Genomic DNA, 12838 nt, shown 5'->3' on the forward strand with positions numbered 1-12838 from the left:
TCCTCTTTTACCGCTGGGCTATCACCTCGGAACTCCTACCCTTTTCCGCTTGAACTTCTCCACTCTGAGGGCCTCACTAAACCATCCAATCGGTAGTAGCGACGGGCAGTGTGTACAAAGGGCAGGGACTTAATCAACAGAAGCTTATGACCCGCACTTACTGGGAATTCCTTGTTCATGGGGAATAACTGCAATCCCCGATGCCCATCATGAATGGAGTTCAACGGGTTACCTGCACCTGCCGGCGTAGGGTAGGCACATGCTGAGCCAGTCAGTGTAGCACGTGTGCAGCCCCGGACATCTAAGGGCATCACAGACCTGTTACTGCTCAATCTCGGGTGGCTGTGGAATACCCTCCCACATTGTTTCCAAACCTGGTCAGACCAAATAAATCACTTTCTGTGTTTCGACCTTTATTATGCAACTGAATCCTGGTTACTTTTTGTAAATTCTGTAAAAGGCTTCTCCCACTAGAATAACTTTGTGTGCAGACATTTCGTTTTTTGTTTTGTTTTATGTATCAGCACAGTATCTGGCACGTAGAAGATGCCCGATATTCATTAAATTGGAGAATCTGTCTCATTTCATTTGCCCATTCTAACCCCATGCACCTCTACAATTGAAATCTCAAAGACATGAATTTTTAATTCTTAGCTAGATTCAGCCTTAAGTTAGACCCCTTGCTTTGAACATAAACAAAGCTAACAAGTCTAAAACAAGTCCTTTAACAGAAGGAAGACCTTTGAGAATTATCTGGAAAAGGCTCTTCTCCATACATTGAAATGCTAAAATACTAACAACTTTACAGAAAAAAAACCACTTTAATCAGTCACCACAAAACTCAAATATTCCTTAAGTTAAAATTATTCTCTTATTAGCTCTTTATCCCTTGCAGGTTAAGAAGTTTCAAGGGTATGACACTAGACAAAGGAAAGGTGTCTTTGAAAATTGATAAGAAATTATATGGTTATAACAAATTGTACCTACATGTGATTAACTGAGACACATATGAAATGCTACTCAAATTACACCTTCTCTAGTCCTAAGGAAAAGTTAAATCCTTGGCAATTCTTAAGAAAACTGAACTAAAAAGAATATTACTAGTCTCATAGTTTTAATCACTTTATCATAATTATTGTCAATTATTTTCTGATTTCAAATTTTAAAAGTATTAAAAAATAATGTGTAATTAGATTGGAAGTCAACATGTGTCAGTTGTAGATGTTAGTCTACATATTGACCTTCTACCTTCTAAATGTCGTGCTCATCTCCCAATTTTTTATTGTTTGGGTTTTTTCTTTTTCGTTCTTTCTTTTTTTGCAATGTACTATTATAAGGAGATACAAGCGTTATCATATATCAAATAGAACAGAGTTGACCCTTGAACAACTAGGGCTTAGGTGGTGCCATGCACCCGCATAGTTGAAAATCTGGGCTTAACCTTGTACTCCCCAAAAAACTTAACAGCCTATAGTTGAGAGAAGCTTTACCAGTAACATGAACAGTCAATTAACACCTATTTTGTATGTTATACAAACTAATGTTTTCTTATAATAAAGTATGCTAGAGAAAAGAAGTATTAAGAAAATCATAAAGATGAGACAGTACATTTACAGTACTAAACGGCATTTATGGGGGGTGGGGGAGACCATCAACCTATGTATAAGTACATCAGTGCAATTCAAACCCATGTTGTTCAAGGGCCAGCTGTACATTCTCTTTTCATAAGGCAAGAGATTCATATCTTTTAAAATATATTTTATTAAATAATCTACTTGGAGAATAATTACAAAAGCTTTAAACAATAATTCCAAGTAGTAAAAGGCAATTTCTTAAAAAAAAAAAAAAAAAAAAAGACCCAACAGTCCATTATTTTGTTTTGCTGCTTTATACACAGGAATGATTTATTTTACAAACTAGTTGGTTGCAACAATAGCCTGTAAAATGTAAAACATTTCTTAGTACGTCTCAAAGGCAAAGTGAACTTTATGGTAATCCTTTCACATGAACCAGAATGACAAACCATAAGAAAACTAACACCATAACAGTTCAAAATAAAACTTACAGAATAGGCACTTTGAAATTGAAATCAGCTACTGTAACTCACAGTTCATGTTACTTGTACTTATCTCATTTCATCAAAGGTTATCAACCAGTGAGGCAAATGTTCCTTTGATGCAGAAGCACAAACACATTTAGGTTCCAAAACACTGTGTTCTGGTGTAATACATGCAAGACAGACCCTAAGTTAGAAAAATCTTCTAAAAGAAAATGAAGAAAAACAAAAAGCAGCCAGGAATGAAAGCATTTACAAGCACTTGAATAAGGCCTTTAAGTGTTAAATCAGTGTTTTAAACCCCTTCATTCTCAGGTAAGGGATTAAGAGGCCGAGAGAGAGATCGTCTGCGAGGGTGAGGATACTGGAGGTTGGCAGTGTCAGCATCGCAAGAGTGCTCTACCAGAGGAGGAGGAGGAGGAGGAAGGAGCTGGGCATAACTGGACCATCTCGATCCAGCCCGTGGGGAATCCAGAGGGGGAAAGAAATACCTGAAACAATGAAGACAGGAACAAAACACCAAAACAAAACAAAAACAACAGAAAAAAAAAAAAAAAAGAAAAAACAGAAGAAAAAGAGAAAAGTAGTAAATACAAAGAGAACCAAAGAGGAGAAAACACATGCTGAAAAAAAAAAGCTTTAGTATATTCATGCCAAAACTAACAGAACATAATCGCAAAAATCAAGACCCTTACTCAAATCAAGCTTGCTTAAGCAAGTATAGAAACTTGAAAGAAAGAAATACAATCTGTTAAACTTAAAATGTTAAAAAAAAATTATCAGTATGAATGTTACAAAAAAAGACATTTTATAATTTAAAACATTTTCTAATCTTTCAGAAACATATTTGATGCTATCCTGTAAATTTACAAATCTAATAAGCTTTTTCTTTATTTTAAGCAATGCTTCGTTTGTAGTAGCAGGAGGCACAGGTTTTTTAGTGCATACATGACACTGAGAACCAATCCAAATATACTTTCATATAGTATGGCCAGCTATTGCAATATACTTCTGAAGAAATACAATCTTTGAAAATACTTAGGTGATTTTCTGCAAAAACCTTAAATAGTACAAAATTTTGTTAAGCAAAAGAGCTCAAAGAATATGTCCTTGTTGTTATTCTGCCATTTTATAACTTACCCGTAATACTTAAGCATTTTAGCAAAGACTTATAGCTTTATCATTAAGGTCAAAGTTCTAGAGAATATGAACTAAATGAAGCAGCCAAGTAAATTAAATTCCTGAGACTTGGAATGTGGAGGTTAATGTGCATGCACAATTTTAGCAAATTTTTAACTGCTCCTCTTACGGTAGGCTTCCAAATTTTGAAGAAAAACTTAAGCCATGGAATCATACCATAAAAAAATATACAAGCACATATTAGAAACGTTAAGCTCTTTAGTGAATATGAATTGAAAATTTACAAAGATGTCTTCATTTTACTACCAAATTATAAAATGAAGCAATACCAAATGTTTAATTTGGCCGCAAACTGTACAGTCAAATCACTTTCATTTTACTACTACTTCTCTCACTCCTTTACTAATATTTTTTAAATATTACAAAGAAATGACAGAGTTGTACTAAATAATACCATGTGTAAACCAATTCTACAAAAGGTAAACAAATTAGCACTCAAAACAATCTTTATGAAAAATATTTATTCAACCTTCAAATTATAAAAATTCATCATTTTAGCCTACTGTTTTAGAAAACAAAACAAATAAGTCTATTTTCTCCAAATGGAATAAAGTGATATTTACCCTCCTCCCAACTGCTTGTAAGGATAATAACAATCCTTTTAATTTTAAAACCCATGTTAGTTTCAGGAACATTTCAAAAAATTGTTTTGGTGACAATGTCTCAACAAAAAGCCTCTCCATTTATATTTCAAAAGCTTCAAATAGTGTCAATAAACTGCTAGTACAAAAAAATGATATACACTGGATTTTTAAAGGCCTTTTGGATTGCGTTTAGTAGTAAGCAGGCTGCTGGTGTATCTTGGGAGAGGTCAAACGGCGCTGGGGAAGGGGAAAAGGAGCTCGCTTTCCATTCCTGTGTGCATGCAACAAGCAGCAAAACAGCAAAGTTACTCCAGTTAGCTGGTACTCAGCTGTGCTTTCTGTTAAAGGACATAATACAAATGGAGAAGGGAAAAATGCATCACAGATCTAACACACACGGTTATTGGCACAATAAGAATACAGATCAAAACTTCAAAGCTCTTTACAATATATGCAGTACAGACAGCAACCACAAACCAGATTTTTTTTTTTTTAATTAATGGTAGTATCCTTTGTTTCATGAAATCTTCTTTATAATCTGGTATTTTCTGTAGTAACCTGAAATTGTTTTCATGCAAATACTTAAATCTCAAAAGATTTAAGGACTTTTTTTTTTAAATATAACAATATAAAAATAGCTGAAATTTTAAATAGTATTCTGTTATGTAAGATGACAACAGGATAACCACAGGACAATTTGTTAAGGCTGTGCTTTGAAGTTTCCTGAATTGTATTCCAAATTATTCACAAAGGCATATTAAAATAACTTTATCTTACCAATTCACATATTTGAAATTTGAATATAAAAACAAAGGATGACTCTTGAGATCACATCAAACATTAAGATAAGCAAGAATCTAAAATATGTTAAAAATTCTAAAAATCAAGAAATCAGAATTTACCATTTCCTCTTAAATATCCATTGAAGTTTTAAACACACACCAAAAAAACCACATCTAACTCACTCTCTTCTACAAAGCCTTGGTTAATGCAGTTTATTTAAAATTTCAGCTTGACCTAATTTAAAGGCTGCACTACTACCACTAACATACTCATGTTCATTTAGGACTAAAAAAAAAATCCTTGGCATTATGCCAGATTTACTCTTCATCTGACTTTAGAAGCAAAGTAAAATCTTAAAGTTATAAACATTTCTGACAGACCACTAAATTTCAGAATATAGTTTAGTTTAAAGGTTAACAGTCTACCTATAAATATGGCCACATAAGCTAAACACAGAGCTAACAAAGTGAATTTTTTTCTACTTATGTATGAATTTCTTCATTCAATCTTAAAACCCACAAAATCACAGACTTATAGTATGCCTACCAGAATGATTTGAAAAGGAGATTAATTTCTCGTTGTCCCAAAAATCAGCCTACCTGCCAGAAGAAGATCCATTTAATGAATTTTGAAGATTTGGGATATTTGAACCTAGGGAAGGATTTGAGTTTCCCTGCTGAGAATTCCCATTGACAGGGCTCCCATTACCTTTCAAAATACCAGTACACTTCCAATTGTCCATATAATTAGCTGAAAAGAAAATGGTCAAATACATTAACATGACTAACAACTATAACTCAAGGGCACAAATTTGTGGTCAAGTCCTTTAACTATAATTTAAAAAAAACAAGAAATAACTATAATAAAAAAACTATAACATATCTCTCAAGATATATTAGACATATTTAAAATGAAATATATATATCTCTCAATTTTAACAATTATTTTGTAAAGTTTTACAAGAACTAATTTAAAAAAAAATTTTATCATTCTCCTTCCTTATAAGATAAATATTAACAAAGACTACTCTCTAATTTACCACATTAACATTTTACTATCAAAATAAATTCTTCATCTTCAGGAAAATGAATTTCAATCACAAGTATATGGAGGGTAATGGGAGTTATCCTCTTAGCTATGCAAGTACAGATCATGTGGGTACCTAATGTCCTCAGAGATGGATGTAAGTAACAAACCTTTAGGATTTGAGTGGCTTACCCAACATGGCCTAATTCTCTGAATGCAAAACAGAGTACTGGAGACACTGGGTCCAGGAAACTCAAGTTAGGGAGCCTGCCTGAGTGGAACTGTGTGGTCCTGACTAAAGCCCAGAGGCATGAAAAGGAAGCAAAGCCCTTGATATCAAATGACACTGAGGAAATTGAGGTCTGGGCTGGTTCTACCACAGCCTAAAACTGGCCATGGGAGACTCGGTCAAACTGCATTTTGAGAAACAGTGACTGCTCAAGGTACATGAACTAAGCTTAAGTTTGGATCCTAAAAGTGGGATACCACCAACTAGAGTGGTACAAGGACCAAAGACACCTCCGCCCAATGGATAAACTTCCATGGAAAAGTGCAGACCATGCTGCAGCAACCAGTCAGCATTGAGTTACTAGACGGAATTCTCAGCATGGCACAAGAAACTTTCAGAATCAGTGGCCAGAAGCTTCAACTTCTGAGAGCTGCAGAGAGGAAGTGGGGTATATACTGGGTTTTATCCTATGAAGGGCTGGTTGGCTAAAAGCAATTATTTAATAGGAGATCTCTGTAGTCCTATCCTGAGTCTGCAGAGCAGTCACACAGATTACATATATAGCAAATGGTATTTTTTGGAGATACTGCATAATATAGCAAATAGTATCTTAAACCGCATATTCTGTTACAATTACTTTTAGTTTTAAAAGTTGCTTTTTTCCACATGGAAACTTAAAAAACAATTGAATCAGTCCTAACTGCCATGAACTAAGTAAATGAATGGAGGTTCAAAATAACACAAATTAATGTTAGGACATCAATTTAAGTAACTGTAGAAAGATAATTTTTCCGAAGTATTTCTGAACTTACATTTCTAAGTGAAAATTCTGACGAACCAACACAGCAACAATTCCTTCATTAAAATCTTACCTTTCCACAATCTCACACAGCCATCATCTCCTGAAGATGCTAGCACTGTTCCTGTTATATTCCAACTCACTCGCCAGACCTGGGAATTATGATTATCAAACTGAGCCACTATATGGATTTCAAATTTTGTTGGTCCACCAGAGGAAGTAAGTTCTTTCCTATTAATAAAAAAACTTCCCTAAAAATGCTGATTAAAGATTTTATACACACATATACAAAGTTCTAATTTTAAAAATACAAATGGTCTCACATACTATATTATTTTTACCATATTACATTATAAAACCGTGCATATCCATAACTACCACCTTCCCTCCCACACCCCTCCAACCTTACGTCATTGAGAGCTGGGCCATGTCGCTTTCATTTGACTCCCCAGCACCTAGTATGACCCTACCACATAAAAATTATTCAGTAATTATTTCATGGAAGAAAGGAACAGGAGTGCCTGGGTGGCTCAGTCAGTTAAGCATCCAACTCTTGATTTCAGCCCAGGTCATTATCTCAGAGTTGCAAAATTAAGCCTCATGGCTACTCTAAGCTGGGCTTGGAACATGCTTAAGATTATCTCTCTCCCTCTTCCTCTGCTCCTCTGGGCCCCCTACCACCCACTCTCTCTCTTTAAAAAAAAAAAAAAAGAAAGAAAAAAGAAAAAACAAAAGAGGATTCCCCCAAACAAAACTGAGAAATAAAATACATAACAATTTTAAAAGGAAAGCTGTAGGAAGGAAAGAATAGAAGGGGGAAAGGAAGGAAAAAGGAAAAGAACTGAAACTCACAATTCCAAAACTAAAGATTGAACAGATTATTCACAAGAATGTCTCAGTGCTAATTTAATTTTCCTAAGTAAACTCCCACCTCTCATTTGTTCAAACATTTACAGAGTACCAATTATATTCAGAGGATCCAAATCATATCAGCCTAAAGAAAACATAAATCTCCTGTCTTTATTCCATTCCCCAACCCCAAAACTCATATATTTGTAGATAAAATGTTCAATAAAGAATCCATTCTTCAGTTCACAGTTGCCTCTTCACTCTTCTCCATGGAAGAAAATTAAGAATAGTTTTAAATTAGTAATTGCTTCAAAAACTCACCTCACAGGCTTTAATGTAAAAATCCTCACATCTTTGGTTGCTATGGCTAGAATATGGAAAGACCTTCCCAAGTTTGGAGCAAAGGCAATGTCATGCACAGGATCTGTGACTGTCATGAGGGTTTCCGCTTTTGCGTATTTCCTAATGAAAAACCAATTCAGATAAAAATTTCAGAAATGAAAATTTTAAAAAATCCACATTGAAGCAGTGTTTACCTCAGCAGTATACAATAAGGCCAAGGCCTAACCCCAGAAACAGAAATGTGACCTAATTTAGAAAAAGGATCTTTGCATATATAATTAAGGATCTCAGGATAAGATCATCCTGGATCATTTGCATAAAAGACAGAAAAGGAGAAACAGACCGAGAAGGCAGCATCTGAAGACAGAGGGAGAAACTGAACTTACGCAGCCACATGCCAAGGACCTCCCAAAGCCACCAGAAGCCTGAAGATGAGGAAGGACTGTGGAGGAAGCACGCCCTGACTACACCTTGATTTCAGATTTCTGGCCTCCAGAACTGTGAGAATAAATCTCTGTTTTAAGCCATTAGTTTGTAGTAATTTGTTACGGCAACACCAGTAAACTAATAAAGCCGCCTGGGTTTCTTTCTTTGACTTCCTAAGTTTACCTTAGAACCGTTTTAAAAAACTTGAATTATTAAATGAGATCCTGATTCATTAGCCATTAGTATCTAATTCCAAGAAAAGAGTAATTCAATTCCTAAGTACTTGAGCATAAATTGAAAAATGAACCTGATAACAGCAAGAATTTTAGTGGGGATAAAGGAAGCTATACCAAAGTCTACTTCATCCCTACAATTCTATTTCTCTATTTGCAAACAGAGAAGAAAACAATGAAGGAAACAACAGATTAAGACTTTCCTATTCCATTTTTCTATGTCATCGATTGAATATCAGGGACAGAAGTGAAGCACAGAATCCTGTGTGTAACGGAGGAGTCAGAGAGAGGCACCTACCTTACCTTCCTCCTCTGAAATACTAGTGTTCCCAACATTCTATGCTTGGCCTTCTTTTCACCCCAACATTTTTCTCAAATGTCTCCAAGCCAGGGCATGCCTCATTGTTCTTTCCTTAACCTCTCCTCACCCTATACTGCTCACCCTGAGTAATCTAAGCCACAGCCTTGCTGCTTCTACTCTTCTACTCCTGACTTCTGTTTGATCTTAGACAAATCATTTTACCTTGATCTGTTTCTTCATTTATAAAATGGTGCTAATATAAAAGCTACCTACCCTATTCATAAGATGACTGTTAGAATCTGAATTTCATAAAATATGTGAAAATGCCTTATATAAAAGTAGGCACTTACATCACTATGAAGACCAGGTCTTTCTTAATATTTTCACTCACCAAAGAAATAACAATATCCAATACTAGTTAATTGGACAAATGTCTCTTGTGTACTAAATGGTGTTATTACTTACAGGAATATCAACTAAGTATTCATCACTTCATGCTACACAGTCCACTATCACTCTATGTTAACATGTTCAATCTATATAAGAACTTTTGAACAACTCTTGCTTCAAAGAACCAGACCAAAAAAAAATCCAAAAATGGGTGAACTTAAAGGTCTGCTAACTTCCTAAGTCAATCCCTCACACACTCACACACAGACACCTTTACCTACCCAATGCCACTTCCCAGTCATATGTAGAAAATACCAGGCACTTACTGTTTGGCTCCCTTGCATCTAAAGCATGGTAAGTGACCCAATTCTGGCCAGAGGACCCAATGAAAAAGCCTGCTAAGACGCTTTCAGAAAATATTCTCTCTCCCTAATATAAAGAGACATGAAAGCAAATGCCCTTCTTTGTATTTGCATGTGAAAACCTAGAAAGGCTCTTGTGATCTAAGAGGGAGCTGTCACCACACGCTAAGTATGACAGCAAAAAAAAAAAAAAAAAAAAAAAAGGAAAATAACAAGACCACTGCACCAAGTGAGCTGCTTAATTGACACCTGAACTGCTCTGCTGCCAGGCTCCTTGTTATAGGAGATAATGCAGGAAATCCAGCTCCTAATCTAGATTTATTCTGCTAGCTAAGAGATTCATTCGGTTATCTGTATCACTGAATTCATTTAAGTTTTAGGTTCTTTTCTATCTGCCCTGTATTTTCTTTCAGAACTAACTAGAAGTTCTTATCCCTTTATTCAAATATTATTTATGAAGTACTTTTCATTCTTCTATGTTTTAGAAATGATCCCCCTTTTAAATTTTCGATTTATGCCTCCAAACTCATTCTGTTCAGCTAAGGCTGAAAGAAATTACTTTAATAATATTAACTCTTCATGAAGCCTCTTTAAAATATGCTATTAGGGGTACCCAGGTGGCTCAGTCGGTTAAGCATCCAACTCTTGGTTTTGTTTTAAGTCATGATCTCTGCCATGGGATCGGGCCCTGCATCAGACTCCATGCTCAGCAGAGAGTGTGCTTGGGATTCTCTTCCTCTACCCCTCCCCTGTCATGCATGTGCACACTCTCTCACTCTCAAATCTTTTTTTAAAATGTTTATAGGGCAGGGGGTGGGCGGTTAGGGATAGAGTTATGGATATTGGGGAAGGTATGTGCTATGGTGAGTGTGATGAAATGTGTAAGCTGATGATTCACAGACCTGTACCACTGGGGCAAATAATACATTATATGTTAATCGAAAAAAATGTTTATAGGGCATCTGGGTGGCTCAGTCAGTTAAGTGTCTACATTCGGCTCAGGTCATGATCCCAGCACATCAGGCTCCTTGCTCGGTGGGGAGCTTGCTTCTCGCTCTGCCTCTCATGAATAAACAAATAAAATCTTTTAAGAAATGCTTATTTAAAAAAATGTGCTATTAATATTGCTCATAGCTTTAGTAGCTTAAAAGGTTACAAAAGCCTCAGAAGTTCTAGAGGAAGGTTCCTATAATCTAGAACTATGTTGGCCAATACTGCAGCCACTAGCCACATGTGCCTATCTAAATTTAAATTTATAAAAATAAACAAATGCAGTTCTGCCGCTGTAGTAGCACATTCTGAGCTTCCACAGCTGCCATGTGGCTAGTAGCCAGTACGTTAGCTGGTATAGGCATGGGTCAGTTCCATCAGCACAGCAAATTCTATTGGACAACACTGTGTAAGCACAGACTCTCTGAAGAAATCAATAATCTGGGAAGTTAGAGAGCTGGTATAAGAACTCTGCAAAAACCCTAGAAACATTCTGAATTGCAAAGCCCAAAGGAATTAGCGGTCCCCCCCTTAGCCAGTCTTGCTTCTCACAGTTTGTTACCCACGATCAAACTGCCATCCAGAAGATGATCTCCTGATATATCATCAGAAAGTCAGCAGTAGCCTAACGCTATGTCACAGGTCTACACCATTCCCCTCCTGCCATCTCATCACATTATCATCTCACATCATCACAGGAAGAAGTGTGAGTCCAACACAGTAAGATATTTTGAGAAAGACTGCATTCATATAATTTTTATTTACAGTGTATTATTTCAATTCTTACATGTTACTACTAACTACTATTGTTAATCTCATATTCTGCCTAACTTATAAACTTTATCATAGATATATATGTATAGAAAAAAACAGAGTATATACAATTTCATACTATTTCAGGTTTCAGGGAGCCACTGGGTGGTCTTGGAACATATCCCCTACAGATAAGGGGAAAACTCTAGTTCTTTTCTGCTTCTGGTCCTGCCCAATATCTGGTTCCTCAACTCAAGACTGTTGTCTAGCACATGTGAAGCCCACTTGAACAACTGATATGTGCTCTCTTTTCCTATAAGACTCTGAATACACCTCTTTACAGCTCTAAGAGGTGTTGCAGGTATCACAACATGACCCAACATAAATTTTCCATCATGTGCTGCTATACTCTACTCAAATCTGTCCTATTTCCAGATGCCCTTATTTCAAGAAATTACACACCATCCATTGAACTATTAAGCCAGAACCTTGAAAGTCATCTCAAAAGCTTCCCCCATTCTTCACCTTCTACATCCAGTCATCAGATCCTATTCATACCATTTAATTTATTCTCCAACTGCCTACTTCTCTCAATCCCCATTGCCATGACTCTATCCCAAAGCCACTACAATATCCCACCTCAACCTCTGCCCTCAAAAATACTTTCCATAACTATGGAAGAGTTAAACTACAATGCAAGCCCATCATTCCCCAACTCAAAAATCTTTCAATGGCTTCTCATTTCCCATAAAATAAAATCTAAACATGGAACACTAGGTCTCACAGATCTAAGTTTTGTTTCTCACCACACTCCTTTTTGCCTATTTCATTTCAACTACAATAAAAATATATTGGTTCTCTCTTGTTCACGTACCTTATCATTTGTAGTTTTCTCCATTTGGAATGTTTTGCCCTCTTTGGCTAACTTTTACTCACCCCTTAAGTTCTGTCTGGAGAACCTTCCTGGCCCTCTCCCCCCCAGGTATAGTAAACCCTTAACACCCCAATTCTCCCAGTTTATAAAATTCATCATCACTTTAATATTTTTGTTTGTTTTCCCAGCGAGATGCTACATACTGGAAAATCAGTCACCTTTTCTTCTATACCATTTAATTTTATATTATCAGAGCCTAGCACAGAAATTGGCATAGCACAAGAATTAGTAAATAGGTAATGAATCATGCGTAATTCAATGAATGGATAAAGAAATAACATTTTTAAAAATTAAATGCAATTTGGGACACTAATTAAAACCAAAGCAGTACTAACCTGGTATTTTCATTATACTCGAAAATCTGAACCTTGGCCATTGCATTTGGACTACTGTCATCACTTCCTACAGCTATCATGGGGGAATGAGCACGAGAGCTAGAAATGAAAAGTAAAAACTTTTTTACATAATTATCAAGTTAATATACATCTAATTCAGAGAATTAGAAAAACCTGGCATCAAGAAGCTCTACAACCCACAAATAAGCATGTTGCTACCATGACTAGATAGATCCCTGCCATACA

At 35.9% G+C, this 12838-nt stretch overlaps 1 protein-coding gene across 2 annotated transcripts in view; it reads right to left on the bottom strand.

The window, feature by feature from the left end:
* Nucleotides 1-1743: 1743 nt before the first annotated feature.
* SEH1L (SEH1 like nucleoporin) overlaps nt 1744-12838 on the bottom strand; it is a 29174-nt gene continuing 18079 nt past the window's right edge. The window contains exons 5-9 of one of the 2 annotated variants that reach the window (XM_059409141.1): nt 12593-12691; nt 7848-7988; nt 6751-6908; nt 5223-5373; nt 1744-2547 (exon numbers count right to left, since the gene is read on the bottom strand). In XM_059409141.1, coding sequence (XP_059265124.1) covers nt 2352-2547; nt 5223-5373; nt 6751-6908; nt 7848-7988; nt 12593-12691 — 745 coding nt within the window. In that variant the 3' untranslated portion in view covers nt 1744-2351. Of the gene's footprint in view, nt 2548-3699; nt 4179-5222; nt 5374-6750; nt 6909-7847; nt 7989-12592; nt 12692-12838 lie in introns of those variants that run through there. The other variant, XM_059409142.1, reaches the window with a different exon arrangement.

The sequence above is a fragment of the Mustela nigripes genome, chromosome 8, assembly GCF_022355385.1.
Source record: "Mustela nigripes isolate SB6536 chromosome 8, MUSNIG.SB6536, whole genome shotgun sequence".
Lineage (NCBI taxonomy): Eukaryota > Metazoa > Chordata > Mammalia > Carnivora > Mustelidae > Mustela > Mustela nigripes.